This window comes from Myxocyprinus asiaticus, chromosome 10 (genome assembly GCF_019703515.2).
Source record: "Myxocyprinus asiaticus isolate MX2 ecotype Aquarium Trade chromosome 10, UBuf_Myxa_2, whole genome shotgun sequence".
Lineage (NCBI taxonomy): Eukaryota > Metazoa > Chordata > Actinopteri > Cypriniformes > Catostomidae > Myxocyprinus > Myxocyprinus asiaticus.
The window spans coordinates 28,225,549-28,253,480 of NC_059353.1; the positions used below are offsets into that span (position 1 = coordinate 28,225,549).

At 40.0% G+C, this 27,932-nt stretch overlaps 1 protein-coding gene across 1 annotated transcript in view; it reads right to left on the minus strand.

Moving 5' to 3' along the window:
• LOC127447115 (potassium voltage-gated channel subfamily H member 3-like) overlaps positions 1–27,932 on the minus strand; it is a 212,943-nt gene that overhangs the window by 73,853 nt on the left and 111,158 nt on the right. The window contains exons 2-3 of the mRNA XM_051708705.1: positions 20,305–20,538; positions 487–621 (exon numbers count right to left, since the gene is read on the minus strand). Coding sequence (XP_051564665.1) covers positions 487–621; positions 20,305–20,538 — 369 coding nt within the window. The remainder of the gene's footprint in view (positions 1–486; positions 622–20,304; positions 20,539–27,932) is intronic.

Genomic DNA, 27,932 nt, shown 5'->3' on the forward strand with positions numbered 1-27,932 from the left:
GTACTTTGGAGAACAAAGGGTTCTTGATGTTATCTTATAGGTTCTTCACATCAGTGCATTTGGTTTCTGGGTTCTTTAGAGCACCAAGTATATATATTTTTAATATGTGTATTCCCTGGGAATTGAACTGGCCTTTGGGTTGCTAGCACCATTTGAAGAGCTCTGCATGTCCTTTTTTTAGTTTCTGATTTCACATGCATGTAAGGACACTTAATGTAATTCACCCAAGTACAGTAGGACATGCTCCTACTGAATATCCACATCATTGTTGGACCTGGAACAACATTGCTATCATCCAATCAGATTTTAGGGATAGGGTGGAGGCAATGAACAACATTCTTTCAACCTATCACTTCCCTCTGATTTAAGGGGTAGCGATACATATTGCTTTGGTTGTTTGATAAAAACAACGGATGATGATAATAAGAACACGGCTGTATCCTGTTTGGTTAAATCAGCTCATGTTCAATAGTTATCAACACTCACCTCGTTCTGGGCTCTGTTCTTCATCTTGCACTTTCTTGTTGTCTGTGATGTCCTTGTGTGATACTAGAAAGAGCACCACCTCTCCTTTTTCATTCTTAATGGGCACGATATCCAGAAGACACCAGAACTGAGTTCCTGTCACAACACAATTTCTGCCATCAGGGTTAACATTCAAAATAAACACACATTTATGGATACTTATTTACTGAACCACACATTTAGACCAGGCTATATATGGTTAAAATGTAGTATAGATTCATTAATGGCCTGGTAAGTAAGATATTTTCTGTCTGTTTTTTCTCTCTCAGTCTAAATCAGATCTGGCTGTCAGTGAAGGTTGTCTCTGTTCGCAGTCCTGTCTTGAAGTCCCATGAGTACTTACCAGTATTTAAACCTTGAGTAAAATTGAAAATACGGAAGAGTCATTTTTGCATTTCCAGACTCAGTAAATAGCAAAAAACAGCAAACGGATCAAGACATCTCCAAATCACTGTTGTCTCAATTGCTTTGCTATCCTGTCTGGCAGGATCATCTCATATGACTCCATTACATCCTAGAAACTGGATCAAAGTACAGGAAAATGTGGATAAATGTGTTGACATCTGAAATGAGCAGGCCAAGTCCTGTCTCTGCGTTTGGGTTTTTTAGCCTAATAATATTTTTGGATGATCATTCACGCATTAGGACCACTAAACGTTATGAGAATGCAATGAGCCCAAAGGAGGGAAAGAGACACTGCCTCTCTCTGAAAATGTATCCGCTAGTGTAGCTATGAACAGTTTATTTTAGGAATTTTTTAAAATGGGATAGTTCACCCAAAAATGAAAATTCTCTCATCATAAATATTTAAGTACTTTTTTACTATAAATTCTCCTCCCTTCCCAGTAGGTGGCGATATGCACGAAGAATGCAAATCACCAAAAATAAAAGAAGAAGAATGTAAAAGTGAAAGTGGAGATTACCAGTAAAGAATGACTTAAATATTGATCTGTTTCACACCCACACTAATCATAATGCTAAATATATGGATTTATCCACTGGAGTCATATGGATTACTTTTATGTGCTTTTGGTGCTTCAAAAGTTTGGTACCCATTCACTTGCATTTGGAGGACCTACAGAGCTGAAATATTCTTCTAAATATTTTTGTTTGTGTTCAGCAGAAGAGAGAAAGTCATAAACATCTGGGATGGCATGAGGGTGAGTAAATTATGAGAGAATTTTAATTTTTGTTTGAACTATTCCTTTAACACATTTTTATTATCTTATATTTCTTATTTACATTTTTGTGCTTTGTTTCGTTCCATTTTTTTGTTTGATTATATTCTCATCCAATTGTTTTGAGGAGACACTGCCTCCCATGCCTCATCTGTTAACAGAAAAAAAAAAAACATGAGAAAACCATGTCTCTCTGTTTTCACGCTTTTTGTGCAAATTCTGAACACAGTGTTTGCATGTGACACAAACGCAAAACCATCTCTTTATTGAATGAGAATCTCTTGTCCTTTTCTACTCTGTTTGCTTTTCTCAGAAATGGAATTCTCAGTCTATCCAACTTTCCATTGATTTTTCTCAGTAACATCCATCCATCCATGTGTACTGTACATGGATCTGCTATAGTGCTCATAGAAATGTTTATGACATTTCTTTCAATATATTGTGTAATTTAGTTTGTTGACAGGTTAGCAGGACATGTCTTGACTGCTGAGCATAGAATTCACTGTTGTGTGTCTATGGATGTCTGTGTGTGTGTTTGTATGCACACTTGCATGTCATGTGCATATTCTGCAGCTGCTCAACATTGTGTATCATGCCTCATTAAACCGAGACGGAGAGACACATAAAGAAAGAGGTAGAATGTGCTTGGTTGGAGGTTGGAGTCCCTAATGATACATACTTCTCTGAATGTGTGTGTTTCTGAATCACCAAGCCCTTTCATTAAGCACAGCTTGAGTCAAGAGAAGTAAAATAAATCTACCTTCAATAAAAAATAGAATACATTTTTATTGAACCAGTGGTCTGAGACCACAGGTCATATAATATACTGAGAAATACGTTTAAACAAACCACGTAATAAGCCCTAAAAACAATGACTCACCAACCTATGAATAATAATACATTTGCTGACAATGGTTAAATACAATAAATGTATTTGTGCACCATGAGGAGAACCGCTAAAATCAACAATTAATGATTAGCTAGCTACTAAATTGACTGCACAATGGACACAAAGTTGTGATGTTTATTGGCTTCAAGGGTCAGCCTTGGTTCTTTAAGCGAGAAGAGCTCATTTAATACAGTAAATTAACTATCATTGTGCTTAAAAGCAGGTTAGTGCATTATTTGTTGGTGTTTTGCAATTAAACTGCCCATTGCCCACGATTTGCGATTAAACTGAAACAAATGTGTCTATAGCGATTAAATAAAACACTGTAGTAACGCATAACATAAAAACAAAGCATAACGTAATAACTGCACATAATGTAATAAGCTGTGAGCGCATGTAATAATGTTTCTTTGCTAAATGTAAAAGGTCATTACATTATGAGACATTTCACTTCAGAAAACAGTGAAATAGTTCAACGCATAGGCATAATTTGTGGGTGGAATTGGTGGGACATGTCCCTACAACTTTTTGCCTTTGCCAGTTTTGTCCTCACCACTATTTGAAATAGCATTCATCAGGTAAGGGCCTAATGCAGAAGAAACATCTCCAGTTCTTGAGCATGAGTTTCCATTTGTGTGTGTTATGATAAGTGGCGATCCAGTGCAGAAGGTTGTTATTTTGTTTATGTTTTAATGAGTGAGCGTTGTAGCTGTTTTGAGGGAGTTGAGTGACAATGGACGGTGATGTTCTCTCGCGTATCCAGACGTACGCTCTACTCGCGCCACAGATCGCACTCCTTTCCAGTTACAATAAACCGCAAAGCAAAATGCAAAAAGATGTGTCCCCGCTCATAATATACAGGTATGTACAGATGCACTCTTATGCTTTTACAGATGTGGATTAGAACCTGGAACTCCTTGTACTAGAGGCGCAAACTTTACCATGACACCAGTCATTCATTCTGGCTAACATTTACTGATCCATGAACAGTATTTATCCACTGACTAACAAAATCCAAGTACTGACAGTGCCAGATGTACAGATTAAGTTATCATATTAATTAGGGATGTCCCGATACCATTTTTTTGATTTTTTGGTGGTCTCACCGATACCGAGTCCGATACCTGTTTTTTTATCAACAGTTTATTTCAATTTTATTATTAAAATGGTGTTTAAATCAATGAATTCTTTAAAACTTTAATCAAATGAAAGTATAACAATTAATTTTTAACATGATATTGTATTATTTTTATCAAATACAATGCTTTTATTCAGAACCTCACAGCACAATCTAAAATACATTGGAGTTATTTTTGTCAAATAAAGTGCTGCATAACACAGCATCACAGATGTAAGATATTGCTTAAATATTATACAATTACTATTGATTTATTATTATTATTATTAGTAGTAGTAGTAGTAGTAGTAGTAGTAGTAGTACTGCTACTAGTAGTAGTATAACTTTTTTAAATTTTAATTTTTTAATTTAAATTTAGCTTTTATTTTTGGCAGAGCTTTTATTTTAAAGTATTTCTGTGTTATTATGACCACGGAGCTCTCACATAAGACGCCAGCTTCCCACTCCGGAAAAGCCGATCACTATGTGACTCAAAGTGATTATTAAACCATAAAAGGCTGCTATTTAAATAATTAAATAAATATGTACTCTGTAAGTGCCTCACGCTTAAAAATGAATTTGTCATCTGCTACAAACAGAGCGCTCAATGCTTATGACAGTGTTATCCCTGTATGAGCCAAAGTGGAGCTTTACAAGGTACGTGCAGCTGGCATCAGCACAACACTGTCTCCACACATTCACAAGTGCTCACATTTGCAAACTATATATTTATATAATTAAATCGCAGCTTTTGCAGTAAAATAATCTCACAAGGACATAACGTGATTAGAATTTGTGCGCAGAATTTTTACATAAGTACATTAATACGTCAGATGGTATCGGTTTTTGGTATTGGACCATTTTTATGAGTACGAGTACCAGTACATGAGCGCGGTATCGGACTCGATTCCAATACCAGTATCGGTATCAGGACATCCCTAATATTAATTATGTGAAATATTATTATATTCTCTTAAATTTGTATTCTTTTAAATTGATCATCAAGAACGACTGTTTATCAAAACAGTAAAAGATTATTTGACATTATTGGCACATAACCTAATCAATATTCATGAGTTTTGCCACTTTGTGACGCATGGCAATGGCAAATGGCAGCACGGAACACGAGTGAACCGATCGTCTTCTTCACTTTAATACAAATTGATAGCATGAATGAACATCAGAGGGTATGATGAAAGATACACTACAACTTACTTAAATGTATCCTCTCATGTAATTGCCCAACCACAGGAAGACATCCATGGAACACGGGAGGATATGTTGACTGAGTGACTGAGGCTTACATTCTGACTTGCATCTACTTTTGTGTTCCATGTAGAAAATAAAGTGTTTGGAACAACATGAGGGTGTGTATTTTTGGGTGAACTATTCCTTTAAATGCTAACCTTCATAAGCCAAATTTAGTTATCTGGTTATTTCAGCATTGCAAAATGATTGAGTCTGCATTTCACCATTGTCTTCATGTGATATTCTTTATTTAGTATATTTTATTAGATGTCTTATTTGGTTATGTCCAAATTATAATTGATATGCCAAGAGTCTGCATTTGACAGCCTATTGAGGTGTTCATCTTACAAACACAGAGAATTGACAGTGGCTCAATGCAACACGGCAGCCGTGCAACAGAATGAATTTACAGCATCATTGCAACTTTTGAATGACCTTTGAATTTTGTGAAACCTCACCCTGAACCTGGAAGACACAGGGGGTGCGTGAAATGTGTTCTGTAAGCACCACAAGGTTTAGAAGTTCTTTCACTCTGTGACAAAATGACAAGAGGGTTGGGACTGATGCAATGTGATGGGGGGTTTGTTCAGACAATTAACAGTCAGCCATTACATATAGGAAAGAACACACATATTGCCTATTCTTTTTAAATCCTGTGCTTTTTGCCATGCCTAAAATACAAATCAACCAACAAACAACTTCTGAGTATCTCTCACAAGATGGCCAAATGAATGAGTCGGAAACAATTTTTCTCCAACAGAGTTCTCTCTGAATTCAGGCATTAGGGGGCAAATTTCCTCTTATGCGTACTGCACAAATGCTAAATTGAACTGAATCAGGTGAGAAATCGATTGTCAACGCTGCTGTGTTTTGGAGAACATTTTGCCCCAAATGTCTGGCATATTCTCCCCACCTGTTTGATAGGGTTTGAAAAAGAGGTCTACACCGTATGTTCACAACGCTCCGCATGGTGTCCGTTTACACAGATAGAAACGTGTTCTCTTGACCATGGGTGGGTAAATATATGGATGACATTAACTATATGGCATGCTGTGCTCTTTCTGTGTATCTTGTTCAGTATGGAACAAATCAAGCCATCAGACAAGAAAACAACTGTCATCTACAAGCCGTTGTTTATCCCAGGCTGGTTTAAAGGCAAATCATGTTATTTTCAGAGATATCGCTTTGGGAGAGATGAGGACGGCAGCTGTTGAATTATGATGTTATCTTAATCTGTTCTCAGCTGCTTCAGACATGTGTTAAAGAACAAGAGAGGCATTTGGTCATATAAATGGGTTTTCTGGAATTAAATGGTATTTGTTTTGCTGTTGAATGTGAGGGAAGGGCATACAATTACTCTTTAAGTGAGCCTCGTTAAATTTGTTTTCCTAATTATTCCATTATTCTTTTTCAGTACAATTGGTTACTCTTTTGTTTGTATCCCTCTATTGCTCTTTCTCCCCCCTCCTTGTTAATTAATTTATTTCTTGCCTGCAGCTATACCTGCTTTATCATCAATTCAGTCAATCAGAAATTCATTTCTCATTGACAGAATTTAAGGGTTTGCCTTGTTTTAGTATCTTCAGCCAGAGAGAAACCTGAAGTTATTTTAATGCTTCAACCTTTTCTTTTATTTAACCTTCTCCCTTTCTTCATACAGTCATGCCACATTTAAGATTTAAATTGTTTTAACAACAAGGACCCAGGCACTGGAGGAAATTATTGAGCTAAATCACAATGCAAGAGAAAAACATTGTCAGAGAATGTCATATTAAATGGTATATTTATGTAAAAAAAAAATTACTAAAAAGTATAATCATTTCCACCTTATGTATGGATATCATTAAACCTCAACAAGTATGAAATACAAGTGAAACACTGTTGTTGTTTCACTTATTTCCTGATTTGTGTGTGTGCTGTTGCGAATGTTCCCAAACTTACGAGTCTTTGAAACTGAAAAGATTCATAAATGTGTGTCTCAATTGTTCAAATCAAAAAAGAGTTTATGTTTCTGCTGTCAATACATTGATATTGTGCGTTTCAGAGTTTGTACAAATGTATGAAAGTATACGTGTGATAGAACCACACTGCATGTACGATTACTTGTGAATACTAATGTGATCACAATTCACTACGTTGCACATAAAATTGCTGCACCTATTACCACAAACCTCTTTTGTCGCATACGGTTTGCGTTTGGATGTCAGCGTTTGCATCTCTAGCTAAAGTTCATGACCTTACAATGATTAAAGGATTAGTTCACCCAAAAATGGTGCTCCACCCTTACTCGCATGTTATACCTTATTCAAGGATCCGAAAGCAGTCGTGGAACGCAATCACCTCACGCTTGCACCACGAATCTGTAGACAAAATTTTCATGTTTATTAGTGTTATAAATTATCATCAGTATTCATAATCATTTAGTAGCATTTTTTTATTAATTTTTTTTTATTGATTCGTAGATATATAACAAAGAAAAACACAACAAATATACACTGAATCAACATTTAACATTTAACCCCCACTATTACCCCTCTCCAATCACCAACCCCACCCTGACCCCCAACGAACACCACTGTGGTCACATATAAGAATACACATACACAAGAAAAAATAAAAAAAACAAAACAAAACAAAAAAGAAAATATAATAATCATACATAAATAAAACTAAACTTCTCTCTCCATAGCCCCTCCCCGAGAGTCCTCCAAAAACGCTAAATAATTGCTCCATTTCCTATCAAACAAATCCCAAAACCCCAGCCTTCTACTTGACACCTCCTCGAAAGCTGCCACCCTCCCCATCTCCGCACACCACTCCGGAAATGAGGGCGCACCATCCGACTTCTGTCCCCTTAAAATAACCTGCCTACCAATCATAACACTGGTCAGAACCCAATTTTTTATGTGTTTATCCCCCATATTGATGACCGCCCCATTGCCCAAAATACAGAGTCTGGGGCAAAAGGAAATTTGAGTGCCCAATACGTCACATATAAAACTCTGAACCTTCAACCAAAATTCTTGGATCTTAACACACCACCAAAAAATATGGGTTGTGTCTCCATCTTCTGATTGGCATCGCCAGCAGGTGGGTGTGTCTTTAAGACCAAGCCTATACAATCTAGAGGGGGTCCAATAGAATCCATGTAAAATCTTGAATTGCATAAGGCGCACCCTTGCATCTCTAGATACAGACTTGAAATTTTTTAGAATCCTAGCCCACATTCCCTCCTCCAATACCAAGTTTAAATCTTTCTCCCATAATCTTTTGATAGAAGTTAATGCTCCGTCCCCCAGACTCCGAATTAGCATAGAGTAATACACTGATATCTCATGACCTTTTCCAAAAGCAGTAATCGCCTTTCCCAGAGTATCTGCCAATTTAGGGGGGTGTGTGCTACTCCCAAAAACAGTACAGAGCAGGTTGTGCAGCTGTAAATACCTATAGAACTGAGATCTGGGAATCCCAATATGTTGAACCAAATTTTCAAAGGATCTCAACACCACTCTCATATAGGTCACCGAGTGTAGTAACCCCCTCACAGACCACTCTGACCAGCAGAAAGGGGACTTATTAATACATAATTTGGGGTTCAGCCATATGCTCGAGGCAACATTTAAATAAATGTCCAAATTAAACACTCTGGACACTTTTGTCCATACCGAGTGCAAATGCGAGGTAACAGGGTGTAACTTAACTTCTCCAATTAGTTTGATAGAAAGGCTTTCCAATGGCGAAATAGGGGCAAGAACTTCCTGTTCAATACAAAACCAGGGAGGGGCTCTCTCAGGTGGAAGCGACCAATGAGCCAAATGTCTGAGACCGAATGCACAATAATAAAACAAACTCGTGGGTAGGCATAGTCCACTTTTGTCAATCGGCCTATGTAACTTATTAAAATGTAATCAAGGATGCTTACCATATTCCAAATGAAGGACTTCGCTATGCTATCAAATTGCTTGAAATAAGAGAGGGGGACATCTACAGAGAGAGATTGTAGCAGGTAGTTAAATTTTGGAATACAATTCATTTTAATAACATTAACCTTCCCAATCATAGATAAATGTAATGAAGCCCAACTGCCCACATCGCTCAAAATTCTTTTTATTAAAGGGTCAAAATTAACTCAAACTAAATCAGATAAATTTGCTGGGAATAAAATGACCAAATACTTAATGCCCTGTTTGGGCCACTGGAAGGCGCCTGGCTGAAAAGCTGTTATTGGGCAGTACGCCGTCAGAGCCAAAGCTTCAGATTTAGACCAACTGACTCTGTATCCTGAGAACTTAGAAAAGGAATTAATAATTCTGTGGAGGCAAGGCATAGATCTAATGGGGTCGGAGACGAATAATAAAATATCGTAAATATTCGTATGTGTAAAGCAAAAGCTTATGCGCAACACCTCCCGCCACCACCCCTGGAAAATCATCTTCCTTTCTTATTGCGGCTGCTAATGGTTCCAGGCCAAGACAGAACAATAATGGGGAAAGAGGGCAAACCTGCCAGGTGCCCCTATCCAGAGTAAAATAATCTGAAATTAATCCATTTGTTTGTACCGCCATTACCGGGTGTCTATAAAGTAACTTAATCCATCCAATAAAAGTATTCCCGAACCCCTTTATTTCCAAAATCTTAAAAAGATAATCCCATTCTACCATATCAAATGCCTTTTCGGCATCAAGTGAAATGTCAGCGACCAGAGTCTTATCATTCGCCACTGACCACATGATATTGATGAAATGCCTATGTGGCATGGGGGGGGGGGGCCTGGTTATGTGTCTGTCTGCGGGAAAGCGGTAAGGCTCGTCACCTGGGCTGTAATTACTTTCACTTGACCAAAGGCGTGCTTGAGGGACTCATTACGTGACTGCTCCAGAGGGAAATCCCCCTCAGGGAAGCCCCTGTGTACAGGAATTCCCTTATCTGCATCATCATGATGAGGGGCGCCGTCGATGGCCCTGGCACCGCCTCTCCAGCCATAGCATTGCACCCCCTCCCCTGACACTCTGGCGAGCCTTATCAGGTCTCCCTCCACCATCACTATAATGAGAGACAGGTGTTAGAGTAATTACAGCCCAGGTGATGAGCCTTACCACTTTCCCTCTCCCGCAGACAGACACATGACCACAAGCCCCATGCCACAGCCTAATGTTATCAGAAGAGCTGCGGTGCTGAATAAACCCTACCTGATCTATATGTATAAGAGATGTCATAACTTTACTTAATCGGTTAGCCAGAATTTTTGACAATATTTTTACGTCTAGCTGGATCAGAGAAATTGGATGGTAACCCTTACACTTGCTTGGATCTTTTCCTTTTTAAGGATCCAGGCTTTTGTCATGGTTGGAGGAAGCTTTCCATTCTTTAATGATTCCATATAAACTTCTAACAAAAGTGGAGCCAGTTCTGTAGCATAAGATCTAAAAAATTCAGTGGCAAAGCTGCCTGTCCCTGGAGCCTTGCCTGTAGGCAAGGCCTTAATTACCTCGCCAAGCTCCTCCAATGTTATCTCAGAATCAAGAGAATTTTCAATCATCAGTTCAGGGAGTTATAATGGTTCCACAAATATTCTAATATCTTCATCAGTAGATGAAGATATGGAGCTATGGAGATCAAGATAGAATTCTTTAAAAGCATTATTAATATTAATGGCCGAAGTAAAAATTTCACCACCAGTAGATTTCACTGAGGGAGTGGTAGAAAAAGACTCTCTCTGCTTTATATATCTAGCCAAAAGCTTCCCTGCTTTGTCCCCTGACTCAGAGTATGACTGTCTAGCCCTGAATGGCCAAAACTCCACCTTCCATGACAAAATAGTATTATATCTGTATTTCAATCGGGTCAATTCTCTGAGGCCATCAGACGACATTCAGTGCTTCAGCTCTGCCTCGGCACTTTTAATATTCCCTTCCAACTCCATGAGTTCTCATGCTTTGGATTTTTTGATGAATGAGGCATACTGTATGATCTGACCCCTAAGAACCACCTTAAGTGCCTCCCAAGCCACGCCCACAGAGGATACTGAGGACCAGTTGGTCTCCATATAAACAGTGATTTCAGCCTTTAACATTTGTTGGAATTCAGGATTTTGCAAAAGGAATACATTAAAGTGCCAACTATATGATTTATTTTTCTCCGTATGTGGCAACACCTCTAAACTCACCAGGGTGTGATCTGAGACTAAGATGTTTCCAATTGAGCAATCAACAACAGATGAAATGAGGGACTTGGAAATAAAAAAAATCTATTCTAGAATAAATCTTATGGACTGATGAAAAAAATGTATAGTCCCTACCGGATGGGTTCAAAAGTCTCCAAATATCTCTAAGACCAAGATTTTTAGACATCCTGTGAAGCGTCAGTGTTGCTCTAGGGGACTTATACACTTTTGCTTCACTATGTTCAAGGACTGAGTCCATCATAGATTAATGTCTCCTCCCAATATTATATCATGAGGGGTGCCAGCGGCTTGCCACATCCCTTCAAGATCTATGAAAATGTCCTGATCATCAGCGTTAGGTGCGTAAATATTAGCCAAAATCAAACTTTGCCCCTGCATTTCTGCTAAAACAATAATGACTCTCCCTAATTTATATTTATGGGGTACCCCAACCCATTCACATTCCATGTGGAGAGAGACAATCCACTCATATTAACATTTGACATTTTGACATATTAGAAAAAATAGATTGTTCCACATTAGTGCAACAATCAAACCCCAAACTTCCCCCCGAACCAAACAAACAGAAAAAAGAAAAACGTGTGCATTAACCCTGTGCATGACAGCGCCAACCGGCGTCCATCCCTCTAAACTCAAACAATCCATGTACGCCTACCATGCCGCGACAAATTTGCCATCGGATTGCTCAAGTCTGGTGTTTCTATACACATTTTGTAAAACAGAATTACACAACAGAAGATAATCTATAAAACAAACTCCAACCAACAGGCAGGATAAACACAAAGAACATGCAGATTCATCCACAAAACTGTCCCGAAAGATTGCTGCTACACAAAACAAATTCCAGCCACTAGGCGGGACCAGCACAAAAAGAAACAAAAAAGGTGCTCAGTTTCCTCGGACGGTCAAGTGAGTGTTCAGTGAGTCAGGCTCACTTGGCTGCAACGTGAGTACCGCAAAATGACTTACTCAGTCCATGGACTTTATGAAGGACATGGCTTGCTGGGGACATGTAAATACTTAACGGCCATCATTAGTATCTATTCTCAATTTGGCCGGGAACATCAGTGCAAAAGCGACTTTCCGTTGATGTAAGAGTTTCTTGCATTCCTTGAATTGATCACGTTTCTCTCTTGTCAAATTCGCAAAGTCTGGGAACAAGAAAATGCTGTGGTTCTTCCAAGAAATCCTTCCTTTACTCTTCGCCTCACGTAACACGAGATCTTTATCGGGCGATCTTCGAAATTTGGCCAGAATTGATTGGGGCCTGTCTCTCTCAGTGGACCACCAAGCCGGGACCCTGTGAGCTCACTCGATTTCCAGCTTATGGCCTGTTTATGTCAAGGAGATTTGGAAAGAGCCCGTCCAGGAATTCCACCATATTCTGACCCTCTGCTCCCTCAGGAATTTCAACAATTTGGATGTTATTTCGCCGGTTTACGATTCTCCAAATAATCCAACTTCTCCCAGATGTGCTCCAAATCCGCCTTGGTCACTAGCGGATTAGCAGCTAATTCCCTCTCCGATGACCATTTCTCGACCTCCCCACTCTTGTAACAATCTCAGTGAATTTCGTCTCCATGGTCGTGATCAATCGATGTATTGCAGCAAGATCCTCCAAGTCAGCAACAACCTTTGTCAGCATTGCCGATACGTTCAGCAATTCTCACCAAATTTCCTTCACCTCTCTGGCCAAATCTGGCCAGACATATTGTCTTCCTAGAACAGTAACGGATCAGGGTGTATCGGATCTCACTGGTTTATATCATTAAAAGTATCAAAACTAGGGGGACTGGGTAGCTCAGTGGTAAAAGACACTGGCTACCACCCCTGGAGTTCACTAGTTTGCTAGTTCAAATCCCAGGGTGTGCTGAGTGACTCCAGCCAGGTCTCCTAAGCAACCAAATTGGCCCGGTTGTTAGGGAGGGTAGAGTCACATGGGGTAACCTCCTCGTGGTCGCTATAATGTGGTTCGTTCTCGGTGGGGCACATGGTGAGTTGAGCACAGATTTGATGGACTCAAGATGGCGCCGAGTATGGCTGCTGCGTTGCGAACTCCGACACAACATAGTAGTGTTTTGTTTGTTTTGTTCACAATTCTTTTTTTTTTTTGTCTTGGATGTTGTCTGCCTTATTGTCTACGACAGACAGACACTTTTGGACATTGGTTCAGCAATTTCACACCGTAAACCGGACTTCACATTCCTCAATGCCGACCCACTGTTTACAAACACGCCAGCGGAACCCTTTGTCTGGGCTGCCTGGCCGCGGAAATGCAAAAGGAAAAGGGGAAACAGAGCCAGCGTTCTCATCAGAGTAAGACGCTGCGCAAATCGACCTCCGCTACCCACTATTCTACTGGCAAATGTTCAGTCTCTGGATAACAAGCTCTGCGAGCTGAAAGCGCGGATCTCTTTCCAACGAGATACAAGGGACTGCTGCATTATCTGCCTTACGGAAACTTGGATGTCTGCGGAGATTCCAGACTCAGCCATTGAACCCGCGGGGTTTTCCGTGCACCGAGCGGACAGAGCGAAAGACCTCTCAGGTAAAAGTAGAGGAGGTGGTGTATGTTTTATGATCAACAAATCCTGGTGTGATCAGAGGAACGTACATTCTATCAAGTCTTTCTGCTCTCCTGATCTGGAATTTCTTATGCTTCTATGTCGACCATTCTAGCTACTGAGGGAATTCACAGCGGTCATTATCACTGCTGTGTACATTCCCCCACAAGCCGACACAGACCGGGCACTCAAGGAACTGTATGGGAGTATAAATGAGCAGGAAACCGCGCACCCTGAGGCCGCGTTCATTGTGACCGGGGACTTTAATAAAGCCAGTTTAAAATCAGTCGCACCAAAATACCACCAGCACATTAGTTTCAACACACAAGGGGACCGGGTTTTGGACCATTGCTACTCTCCCATCCGGGATGGCTACAAATCCCTCCCCCACCCACCATTCGGCAAATCGGACCACTCTTCCATTCTGCTTCTGCCCGCTTACAGGCAGAAATTGAAACAGGAAGCACCCACCCTCAGAACGATCCAGTGCTGGTCGGACCAATCAGATTCTATGCTACAAGACTGTTTTGATCACACGGACTGGGAGATGTTCCGGTCCGCCTCTGATGATGAAATCGAGCTTTACGCTGATAGCGTAATGTGTTTCATCAGAACGTGCCTAGAGGATGTTGTTCCGACCAGAACGATACGGATCTATCCGAATCAGAAACCTTGGATTAATAGCGATGTTCGTGCGGCACTTAATGTGCGGACCTCCGCTTTTAATTCCGGGAACGCGGAGGAGCATAAACAAGCCAGTTATGCCCTCCGAAAAACTATCAGAACCACAAAACGCCAGTACAGGAGCAAGATTGAAGGACAGTTTAACACCACCAACTCTAGAAGCATGTGGCAGGGAATTAACATCATCACGGACTTTAAAGGGAATAAAAACTCCGCCATGAACACCGCTGCCTCTCTCCCGGATGAGCTAAATACTTTTTATGCTTGTTTCGAGGGAAATAACACCACCCTCGCGGAGAGAGCTCTCGCGGCTACAAAGCTACAGAGGTTAGTTCACTCTCCGTCTCTGTAGCGGATGTAACCCGATCCTTCCGACGGGTGAATATCCGCAAAGCGCGGGTCCAGACGGCATTCCGGGCCAGGTCATCAGAGTGTGTGCGAACCAGCTGGCTGGTGTTTTTACGGACATTTTCAACCTTTCCCTCTCTTTGTCTGTAGTCCCCACATGCTTTAAAACATCCACCATTGTGCCTGTTCCAAAACAATCAAAAATAACTTGCTTAAATGACTGGTGTCCTGTTGCTCTGACCTCCATCATCAGCAAATGCTTTGAGAGACTAATCAGAGATTACATCTGCTCTGTACTGCCTCTCTCTCTTGACCCGTTGCAGTTTGCTTACCGCAACAACCGCTCCACTGATGATGCCATTGCATCTACACTACACACTGCTCTCTCCCACCTGGAAAAAAAGAACACTTATGTGAGAATACTGTTTGTAGACTTCAGCTCAGCATTCAACACCATAGTGCCCTCCAAGCTAGATGAGAAACTCCGGGCTCTGGGCTTAAACAGCTCGCTGTGCAGCTGGATCCTGGACTTCCTGTCAAGCAGACACCAGGTGGTTAGAATAGGCAGCAACATCTCCTCCTCACTGACCCTCAACACTGGAGCCCCACAGGGCTGTGTTCTCAGCCCACTACTGTACATGACTGTGTGGCAACACATAGCTCCAATGCCATCATTAAGTTTGCTGATGACACAACGATGGTAGGTCTGATCACTGATAATGATGAAACAGCCTACAGAGAGGAGGTGCACACTCTGACACACTGGTGTCAGGAGCACAACCTCTCCCTCAATGTCAGTAAGACAAAGGAGCTTGTGGTGGACTTCAGAAGAAAAGACAGAGAACACAGTCCCATCACCATCAATGGAGCACCAGTGGAGAGAGTCAGCAGCTTCAAGTTCCGGGGTGTCCACATCACTGAGGAACTCACATGGTCCATCCACACTGAAGTCGTTGTGAAGAAGGCTCATCAGTGCCTCTTCTTCCTGAGACGGCTGAGGAAGTTTGGAATGAACCGCCACATCCTCACACGGTTCTACACTTGCACTGTAGAGAGCATCCTGACTGGCTGCATCTCCGCCTGGTATGACAATAGCACCGCCCACAACCGCAAAGCACTGCAAAGGGTGGTGCGAACTGCCAGACACATCATCGGAGGTGAGCTTCCCTCCCTCCAGGAAATATATACAAGGCGGTGTGTGAATCGGAGGATCATCAGAGACTCCAGCCACCCGAGCCATGGGCTGTTCTCACTGCTACCATCAGGTAGGCGGTATCGCAGCATCAGGACCCGCACCAGCCGTCTCCATGACAGCTTCTTCCCCCAAGCAATCAGACTTCTGAACTCTTGATCTCCCACGATCAAATACATCAGCACTGCACTTTATTACCCTTACTCTTATATCTCACACCGGACTGTCATAAATTATATTACTATTATATTATATTCTCTCTTAACAACTGACTATCAACCGACAGCCTGAATGTCAATACAGTACAATACTGTACATTCTATATATATATATATATATATATATATATATATATATATATATACATATATATTTTTTATATAGTTTTATTTTTTATTTTTATTGAATAATGTGTATCTATATAGTGCGTATTGTATACTGTACAGTGTATGTTATTATTTGTATATTGTTGAGTGTAATTATGTGTATATCAGATGTTTAAATTGTGCTGTGTTAATTTGATGTTATTGTAAATTGGTACTGTCTCATCACTGTCATGACTGCTATGTTGATCGGAACTGCACCCAAGAATTTCACACACCATTGCACTTGTGTATATGGCTGTGTGACAATAAAGTGATTTGATTTGATTTGATATGCCGCGGTGGATGGCGTGAGGCCTCCACACGCGCTATGTCTCCGTGGCAACGCGCTCAACAAGCCATGTGATAAGATGCGTGGTTGATGGTCTCAGACGTGGAGGCAACTGGGAATCATCCTCCGCCACCCAGATTGAGGCGAATCACTACGCGACCACGAGGACTTAAAAGCACACTGGGAATTGGGCATTCCAAATTGGGTGAAAAAAAAAATACAAATATCAAAACTAGCAAAGTGCACAGATTGCCGTTCACATGTCCGAACCTCGCATGGCATCACGTGACTCCCCCCTATTTAGTAGCATTATTGATAATTTGTATCACATTACTTATGTAATATAAGCTTATATAAGTTACATACATCAGCTTATATAAGTTACATTCACATCTGCTTTGTATTATCTAGACATAAACTTGCTCAGTAAGAATATTCCAGAGAACATGTGTAATTGAGAGGAAGTTTTTTTATTCTATGGATGTACTTAAATAAGCCCTGTAAGGATATTTTCTTCAGAGAAGGAGAAAGACCAAGACTAAAGAAGAAGAAAGGGAAACCAACACTCTTTAAATTACAATTTTACTTTCTTTCGTATGTCTGATAACAAAAATAATTAATAAAAAAATATATTTATTGGCAAGTAACTGGTGTTTGGTTCCATGCCTTTTCAACAGGGAAAACACATAAATTTAAGGTCTTCACATCGCATTTTGAACCGGTGCCAGTTCATAGCATATGGGGGGCATGATGCCAAATATAGAAACCAAAAAATCGACAGAATGTCCCATTGCTCGTTGAAGTTGCTTAGGACAAAAAAAAAAAAACTCTGATTAACATAGAAAAAATAGCTTTTATTGTGCGTCGTTTGGAGTGTGAGTAGGACAAGGTGTGACTGTAGCTACCTTCAGCTCCATCTCTCTGTTTGATGGAGGACTCCGGTTCAAACAAATAAGGCTAGACGTTGAAATGCATCTATTCTTTCACTACAAATTCTTCAGACATGTTTGTAAGTTCTGTTCTCTAGTTTGTGTGCAGCTATGTTGTGCTTTCTGTTGTTAATATCGCTGATGGTCCCGTTGAAGCGAAACAAAACGAGTTTTCGCTTGAACGCCCCATCTCGCGCATGCTGCATTACTACTGTTGCTCTTGTGCAAAGAGCTCTAAAGCTCGCGTGCAGACTCATGAAAGCATGCAGGAGATCAACAGTCAGTGAACATTTTTACTAAATAATACATTAGATTTTGGTTTGTTTCTTACCAAATAAAATTGTATTCCTTCAGAACAAGAAATGAGTCGCATACAATAATTTATTAGATGTCTGAATTATACTTTTGTGCCCTTTTGAAGCTTGAAAAGGTGGTCACCATAAACTGCCATTGTATGACATCACTGAGACCAAATTTGTTTTAAAATTTCTCCCTTTGTGTTAAGAAAAAGAAAGAAAGTCATATGGGGTTATAACAACACAGGGGTGAGTAAACAATGACTGAATTTTCTTTTTTTGGGTGAACTGTCCTTTTAACTTTTAAGCTCATATACTGATGTTGGGCCTCATGTATTCAGATAGAAGACAAAGGCAGGCCTAACACAGTCGTAAAAACCTAACTCAAGCCCCCACATTCCAAGTCGTAAATTATACTGATAAAAATCATGCCAAAATCAAACAAAGGGAGTCCAAAAAAAGACTACAAATCCCATGAAGCCTTGCTCACTAAAGGATTGAACTCTCAACTCCTATTGGATGAGACACACAACAGAACGTCCCTCAAACATGACATCATCAGGAGTTGAAATACCTCTGAAATGCTTTCGGGATTTGCTTCCAGCGACTTTGTTCACCGAGTATAGACGTAGTTTATTCGCTGCTCTCAGGTGCAACCTTGCTGCACAAGGAAGTAACGTCCGACTTGAAACTGTGGCCATACAATCTCCATCTCGCTGGACAAGTTGAGATTACTCTGTGTTCAACCGAACACTCTAACGGATCCGAAGGAGACCGCCGAGCAATTCGCATCTTCATCCGTTTGCCTACAGAAGTGAAGAGATTAAAGATTTCTCTTCCATCTTCAATCAAGTCGACATTTCTGAGTTCTCCGCCAGTCCGCCGAGAATCAACAGCCGTGATTGATTATCACGATTTTGTTTTGCTGTATTGTGGTCCAACCAAATTGGACTGTTGTGCAATTTCGCCATCGCGGGTGAGACAGAGCTCATCCATTAAATAGTCAAAGTACACAGGACTGTTTACGAGCCGTCCACCGTGTCTCTGAGCGATGAACTAAACAGCTGCTTTCTCTCCCACGATCGTGAAATCGGCTTTAGGGCTGTCACTTCTCTCTCTCTCTCTCGTACTAACCACACACACACACACACACACACACACACACACACACACACACGCAGGCACGCAACCCCCAAAAACATTCTGGCACACATTTTGGCTCATAGATAGCTTAAATGCTAAAGCCCAGCTTTGTCCCTAAGCTATCGTACAAGCGGAAACACGCGGTAACTGGTAGACGCCATCTCCGCCCCCATTCGCGGTCATATTTCCTGGCCGGAAGTCTCGCATGACATACTCTCCACGAGAGTCACGTCCGCCATTTTGTGCATGTCCCTCCTTACACACACAGACACTGTCACACACACACCTTATGTGTTATAGAATTATTTTTATTTCCATATCTAATCATATTACTGTTTAGTTTGTAGTTGTAAGTCGGACGTTTATTGACTGCATTGTATTAATTATTAATTGATATTACTGCATAAATAAACTTTGTTTATATTACAAAGAGAAGTGTTTTGGTTTGTTTTGCGTATGCCTATGTCATGCTGACGGGATGTCAGTGCTCAGATTCAAACCTTCATTCATTGTTTTTTTTCCGGAAAATCGATATTCTTCGGATGTTGATTTTCCTAAGAAAACAATCTAATATTGAGACTGTTTTACTATTTGGTTATTAGTCCCTGATTTCAGGGTGGTGCCCCGTCAATGTTAATCCTTATTAATATTCTATTGATTTTTGATAATTGATAATTATTTTTGATGATTGAATTTGAATGATCAATAAGCTAGTGTTAATTTTAATTAATGTTTCATCGATGTTAACAATTAACGATTATCTTTGATAATTGTTGATTTAAAGGATTTAAAAAAGCTAACATTGATTCTCATCAATGTTCTATTGGTTTTAATAATTAATAATTATCTTTGATAATTATAAATTATTGCTAATAACCAAACTTGCTCCTAAACGTAGCACACTACATTTACTGGAGCCCCATATGAGGTTTTAATGAGTTAGATTCAATTAATTAATTTAAATATTAATTAATAACTAAAGAAATAATTATTAATTATTTCTGATAGTAACACTGATCTAAACAACCAGTAAAGCCCTACACTGAGCTGCTTGCAGTTTTTTGACAACTAAAAAAGACAACTGTCATAAACTCCTCCTTAGGCATAGCGCAAGAAGTTATAAGAAATATTTGCCCAAAATGCATGCGCATTTCAAAAATCCACCAGAAACAGTGTACTATCCAGGTATCTTTAGCATGGTATTTTCTGTGTACTACGTTTTGGGACACACTAAATAGTGCATGCTATGCAGGACGGATAGTTTAAGAACTGGGATGCAGCCCTGGTAACTTGATTAATGAAGAATTCACTCTCTGCTTTCCTTTCTTTTCTGTCAATTTCAGTGCCTCGTACCTCCTTTTTTGTAGAAGACCAGTTCTGTCTTGAACTCCCGCCTTTCGTCCAGTGCGCCCTGGATCTGTGCCATCAGCCTGTCACTGGTCTCCGGTCCATACAGGAAATGACATGCACAGCTCTTCTGCATCAGTTCCGCCCGGGCATAGCCAGTGAGTTCACAGAAGCCATCGGAACAGTACACAATGGGGTAGAGAGACTGGACCTGTGCATTCCCTAGCACAAAGTTACTGTCTGTGTAAGGAAAAACAACAGAAAGAAAGAGATAAAAGTCTTTGTGTAAAAAATGCAACAAAGCTCAACAATCAATATAGTAAACAGAGTTACTGACTACACCAGCGCTGCTCAACACATGGCCCTCAAGACATTTTTTGCGGCCCGCGTTACATTGACATCATCAAAAATATATTTATCAATATCAAATGTGTATGATTTGTGAGGTGCCCATTTTCAGTAATATTTACAGTAATTTTCTGTGTTCCTGAACCGCAGAACAGTTAGACTGCGAAAAAAAAACTGTCAAGAATGTAACGATTGAACAGTGATGGGCAGTAGCTTCGCTACAAAAAGTGAAGCTATTAGCTTAACTACATTTCTGAGTAGTGAGATCATAGCTTCGCTAGTTTTTAAATCAAGTAGCTTTTTAGTAGAGAAACTATATTTTTGATTAGGTAGCACGTAGTTTTGACAAAAGCTACACCGCTACATCATACATCACACTGGTGTTTACTATCGTCAGTTTTGAATCAGAACTAAATATGTCCAACTCACAAATGAATCACTCATCTGAGTCAGTTCTTTACTATGAATTGGTCACACATTATAGTAAAGTGGTCTGAATCGGTTAGCAATTCAATATGAATGACTCAGAAAGCTCATGAACGTGCTGTTGAAACATTTGGTGCGTGCTCTCACTTGCCAACGTGCTCACAGAACATTTTAAAACTTGGAAAATAAAAATAATGCTAGTTGCACTGGATCTACAATCAATGGAAACCAAACCTGCAAATGCGTCCTATTGTTTGCCAGTGATGAAGAAGGTTTTTATGAAGTTCAGCACGTGTACAGCTTGAATGGCACTGCAGGTAAAGATTTTACCACCAAAGGAGTATCAAAACACTTAGTAACTTACACGAAAACACATAAAAAAAGTACCATGGCATTACCATGTTTGGACATGTACCATTACCTGGGAGCACCATGTTAATACAGTGGTATACGAATAAGGTAGTCATATAGTGAAGTACCATAGTATTCTGAAAATACTTTGAAGCACCATGTAAATACAGAATAGTACATAAATATGGTAATTGTATCTCAAAGTACCATGGTATTACCATCTGATACCATCAGATACCATGTTGTTATTGCCCAGATGTGCTTAAACACAAACAAGAAATTTGGCCTGATTCTGATCAGAAGCTTCCAGTACAGTTGAAGTCAGAAATTTACATACACTTAGGCTGAAGTCATTAAAGCTCATTTTTTAACCACTCCACAGATTTCATATTAGCAAACTATAGTTTTGGCAAGTCGTTTAGGACACATACTTTGTGCATTACATGAGTAATTTTCCCAACAATTATTTAGAGACAGAATGTTTCACTTTTAATTGACTATATCACAATTCCAGTGGGTCAGAAGTTTACATACACTAAGTTAACTGTGCCTTTAAGCAGCTTAAAATAACAGAAACTGATGTCAAGCCTTTAGGCAATTAGGCAATTAGCTTCTGATAGGCTAATTGGTTAATTGGAGTCAATTTGAGGTGTACCTGTAGATGTATTTTAAGACCTACCTTCAAACTCAGTGCCTCTTTGCTTGACATCATGGGAAAATCTAAAGAAATCAGCTAAGACCTCAGAAAAAAATTGTGGACCTCCACAAGTCTGGTTTATCCTTGGGAGCAATTTCCAAACGTCTGAAGGTACCACGTTCATCTGTACAAACAATAGTATGCAAGTATAAACACCATGGGACCACGCAGCCATCATACTGCTCAGGAGACAGAATGTATCTCTTTCCTAGAGATGAACTTAGTTTGGTGCGAAAAGTGCAAAGCAATCCCAGAACAACAGTAAAGGACCTTGTGAAAATGCTGGAGGAAACAGGTAGACAAGCATCTATATCCACAGTAAAATGAGTCCTATATCTGCTCCAAAAACCACCATAAAAAAGCCAGACTACAGTTTGTAAGTGCACATGGGGACAAAGATCTTACTTTTTGGAAAAATGTCCTCTGGTCTGATGAAACAAAAATGTAACTGTTTGGTCATACTGACCATTGTTATGTTTGGAGGAAAAAGGGTGAGGCTTGCAAGCCGAAGAACACCATCCCAACCGTGAAGCATGGGGGTGGCACCATCAGGCTGTGGGGTGCTTTGCTGCAGGAGGGAATGGTGCACTTCACAAAATAGATGGCATCATGAGGAAGGAAAATTATGTGGATATATTGAAGCAACATCTCAAGACATCAGCCAGAAAGTTAAAGCTTGGTCACAAATCAGTCTTCCAAATGGAAAACAACCCCAAACATACCTCCAAAGTTGTGGCAAAATGGCTTAAGGACAACAAAGTCAAGGTACTGGAGTGGCCATCACAAAGCCCTGACCTTAATCCGATAGAGAATTTGTGGGCAGAACTGAAAAAGTGTGTGCGAACAAGGAGGCCTACAAACCTGACTCTGTTACACCAGTTCTGTCTGGAAGAATGGGCCAAAATTCCAGCAACTTATTGTGAGAAGCATGTGGAAGGCTACCCAAAAAGTTTGACCGAATTTAAACAATTTAAAGGCAATGCTACCAAATACAAAATAAAATAAATCATTCTCTCTACTATTACTCTGACATTTCACATTCTTAAAATAGTGATCCTAACTGACATAAGACAGGGAATGTTTTCTACGATTAAATGTCAGGAATTGTGATAAACTGTGTTTAAATGTATTTGGTTAAGGTGTATGTAAACTTCTGACTTCAACTGTACATACAGAAATACACAGAACAGCAAGACACAGAATTACAGGATGAGATGAACAGTATATGAATGCATGAGTTTTTATACAGAAATAAGCAAAGGAAATTATGTTCAATTGGGTATGGGTTTGTAGAGGTAGTAGTATAAATATGAAAAATAAAATGTAAAAATAGTGATTTTTCATTTTGAACACATGGGCGTGTAGAGGTAGTAGTACAAATATGACAAATAAAATGTAAAAATAGTGATTTTTCACATTGAACACATGGATTTGTAGAGGTAGTAGTATAAATATGAAAAAATAAATGTAAAAATAGTGATATTTCATTTTGAACACATGGGTTTGTATAGGTAACATGCATAAATATGAATTTACATGTTTTTTACATGCACATACATTTTATATTGCACCATACTGTACTATGCTGTACCATGGCTTTGATAAACATTATATGACTAAGTCTTTTAGATGCTTTGTCTATGACAGTATGCTTTGTGCATCTGGTTGGAAAAAATATGAAATAGCTTAAATGTAGCAAGCTACTTTTGGCTTGTAGCTTGTAGTGTAACTTGCTACTTTCTCTGAAGTGTAGCTTTTAGCTTAGCTTAACACATTTTTCTATTAAGTAGTTGATAGCTTAGCTTGCTACATTTTTTAAGTAGCTTGTCCAACACTGCGAATGAATTATTATGAATATTTGAGTATAGCTGATGTTGACATAAGAGTGGCGGTCAGTATTCGCGCAGCCGTGCACTCTGTCATTCAAACATGCACGTGCTCGAGAGTCAAGTATCACAGGGCGAATCTGTGTCAAACCCATTTGAATAGCTCACCATGTATGCATGATTAACACGATCACAGTAATGACAGAAAAAATAATAGTTTATCTTGCAATAACAGCATTGAGACATCTTCACAAACTGATTATTCATGAACTGCATTACTTCACAGCTGTCACGCTCTCCCCAGTCTCTGTCTGTCACTCTCTCCACAAACTACATTTCCCAGAAGCACCTCTCCAGACTTCTAACTACACACACCTGTTCCCAATTCCTTTTCATCATTGTCATGTGTATATATATATATACCCTCTGTTTCAGTTGTTCTGGGTTAGTTCTTGTCCTTGTTACCCTAATAAGGCTGTATAATTTTGTTGCTTTATCTTCTGAGATAATAACCTTCCTTGTGTATCATTTTCATTTTGTTTATTTAAAAAAAATCTGCATCTAGATCCACCCTCTCTCGTCTCGTCCCTCCAACAAGCGTTACAGAAGAACTGACCTGCTCTATGGATCTAGTGGATCTTTTCCGTGATCTTTCCTGGGCGGACTTACCCATCAGGGAGTACTCACTTCACCTTTGTGCCATTGTTAACCTCACAGATTTCACAGACCCCCATCTCAAATCGATGTATTGGATTGGACAAAATTTTTATCGTAATACGGAGCTGCCTGAGATGGGGAATCTCACATGGAGGGAATATGTGAGAGCAGCACTGGAGATGCATGCCCCTTCATGGCAAGATAAGGCTTCACCACTCCCTGCTCCACTCACAGCTCCGGTGGTCCAAGACACCCTATCGACAGAGACCGTTCCCCTGCCGCTGCCTGCCACGGTCAACGAGCCAACGGCCATGCCTGCCACAGTTAATGAGCTAGTTTTCTGAAGCCTCGTCCATCCCAGAACCAGCTTTCATGCCTGCTCCAGCCCTAGAGGAATTTTTGGGGGGTGGGGCTACTCTGGTTCCAGTGGTCTCTGAGCTCCCTTCAATGGAGACCATTTTCTCCCCAGCCTCGGTGGTCCTGGAGACTTCCTTCATTGAGCCTCCCATTGCTCCGCCCCTCGAGCCTTCCAGAGAAGAGAGGCTCCTATTTCAGTCTCTGCCGGTGCTCACGACCACGGAGGCCGTTCCCCTGTCTCTGCCGGTGCTCACGACCACGGAGGCCGTTCCCCTGTCTCTGCCGGTGCTCACGACCACGGAGGCCGTTCCCCTGTCTCTGCCGGTGCTCACGACCACGGAGGCCGTTCCCCTGTCTCTGCCGGTGCTCACGACCACGGAGGCCGTTCCCCTGTCTCTGCCGGTGCTCACGACCACGGAGGCCGTTCCCCTGTCTCTGCCGGTGCTCACGACCACGGAGGCCGTTCCCCTGTCTCTGCCGGTGCTCACGACCACGGAGGCCGTTCCCCTGTCTCTGCCGGTGCTCACGACCACGGAGGCCGTTCCCCTGTCACTGCCGGTGCTCACGACCACGGAGGCCGTTCCCCTGTCACTGCCGGTGCTCACGACCACGGAGGCCGTTCCCCTGTCACTGCCGGTGCTCACGACCACGGAGGCCAATTGCTAAAGAGGGTGAACAAATCCTAATGATTTGTCACTGGAGCAGTTTGAGTAAGTACAAGAAATATATTTCTTGTTTTTGAAAGTAACTCAGGTGTGTGTAATGCTGAACACTCTGTCTATTGTTGACAGTGTCTTTGACATTTCCTTAGGAAAATTAACGATGGTTTTTATTTTTGTTACCACAATTTAATCATGGTATTTGTATTTAAACCATAATAACTAAATTAACCATGGTTACTAGAGTAATGGTTACTGCAATATTACTATAGTAAAACCATATAAATATGAGTGCATTATTACTGTAATAAAACCATGGTTAATAGTATCAAAACCATAATTTATATTTTACTTTAAAAATTAACTATATAAAATTCTTACTATATAATTAAGAAATACTCAAATTAAGAGTGCAGCCCTCGAAGCTGTAGGGGTCCTGCTTTGCGGCCCCTAAGCTTTCCAAAGTTGAGTATCCCTGGACTACACTGTTCAATGTGTTTCAGATAGACATGTTGTAGTTTTAACTCTTAGTGATTTAAAATAAAGAGTTAGCAGAAATCCCTTTATTGCAGTAAATTCCTAGAGATCTTCCCTCCTGTTACAACACTCAACCTGGACTCATTGGGGGCATAAACAATTAATGCTTTAAGGTTTCAACAAACCTTTAGACTAACTTTCCATTACTGGGAATCTGTTTTGACAGCTGCAGTCAGTTTTCAGTGGATGAAAACGCCACTCCAGTTTGGATAAGCATAAATGTAGCAAAACCAATGTGTTTTCAACTAAAATTGTATTAGTGTGGATGTGGCCTTGATTAATATACTGTATGGTAGAAATATTAGAAATAGAGGTGGGGTGATGGAGGTATAACGGAAGAGAAATTTCTGGAGTGGGGTCAGCAGACATGTATATCCTGCTGTTGAACAAGCTCTGGATGAATCTGAATATACAGTTATACAGTATGTGCATATATGGTGGTAAATCTGAATATATTGTAAACAACTATGTATAAATCCTGAACATACAGTAGTCCCAAAAAGTATTTAGAGACTTAATGTATACATTTCATTGCAAAATTCACTAAGTGGCACCTGCAAACAAATGATTCTAAACCTAATAGAACTAACTTTAGACAAACTTTTTTTGTGAAATGTTTTGCTTCGTCTTTCTATAAAATAAATGGCACTTGCTTTGATATTTTGCAATCCAATTTAATTAATGTTAATACTTTTCGTGGCCATTGTATAGTTATAAATCTGAATCAATATGCCTCAAGCAAAAAATTATATTTTATGTTTAAAAGTTTGTATTTGGATTTTACATAACCATTTCCTGTTTGGCCTCCCAGGTATATGAATATTTAGTTTTCTATTTTCATAACTTCCTATATACAGTATGTATCATGGATGGATGAGATGAAGACCGTTTTAGTAGATAATCTTTGTTGACTTTATTTGACTTGTAGAAGCTTCAGTGTTCTTAACAAGATTAATTTCACTACTGATTCTAAAACAGCAGAAAATGGCAAGCATGGCTAAAATGAAACTATTCAGATCTTAAAGTGTAAATTATGTTAGAAAAACAAGCTGACTCTAAAGCCCTGTATCATTCCACACATTTATATTACAAAACCATTGCAAGAAGAAACATGCCTTGACTTCAGACTGCATGTGTTCTGGTGCATGGCTCTTCATCAAAAGAGTATAAAGATGAGACGGAGAGAAAAGAGAGATTATGCATGACAAATAGAATGGAATGCTCACTCCCTTTATTCATAATCTCATTAAATCATCCCTCATGGCTACGGAGTCTAAAACATACAGGTGCATCTCAAATTAGAATGTCGTGGAAAAGTTCATTTATTTCAGTAATTCAACTCAAATTGTGAAACTTGTATTAAATAAATTCAGTGCACACAGACTGAAGTAGTTTAAGTCTTTGGTTCTTTTACTTGTGATGATTTTGGCTCACATTTAACAAAAACCCACCAATTCACTATCTCAAAAAATTAGAATACATAAGACCAATAAACAAAACATTTTTAGTGAATTGTTGGCCTTCTGGAAAGTATGTTCATTTACTGTATATGTACTCCCTACTTGGTAGGGGCTCCTTTTGCTTTAATTACTGCCTCAATTCGGCGTGGCATGGAGGTGATCAGTTTGTGGCACTGCTGAGGTGGTATGGAAGCCCAGGTTTCTTTGACAGTGGCCTTCAGCTCATCTGCATTTTTTGGTCTCTTGTTTCTCATTTTCCTCTTGACAATACCCCATAGATTCTCTATGGGGTTCAGGTCTGGTGAGTTTGCTGGCC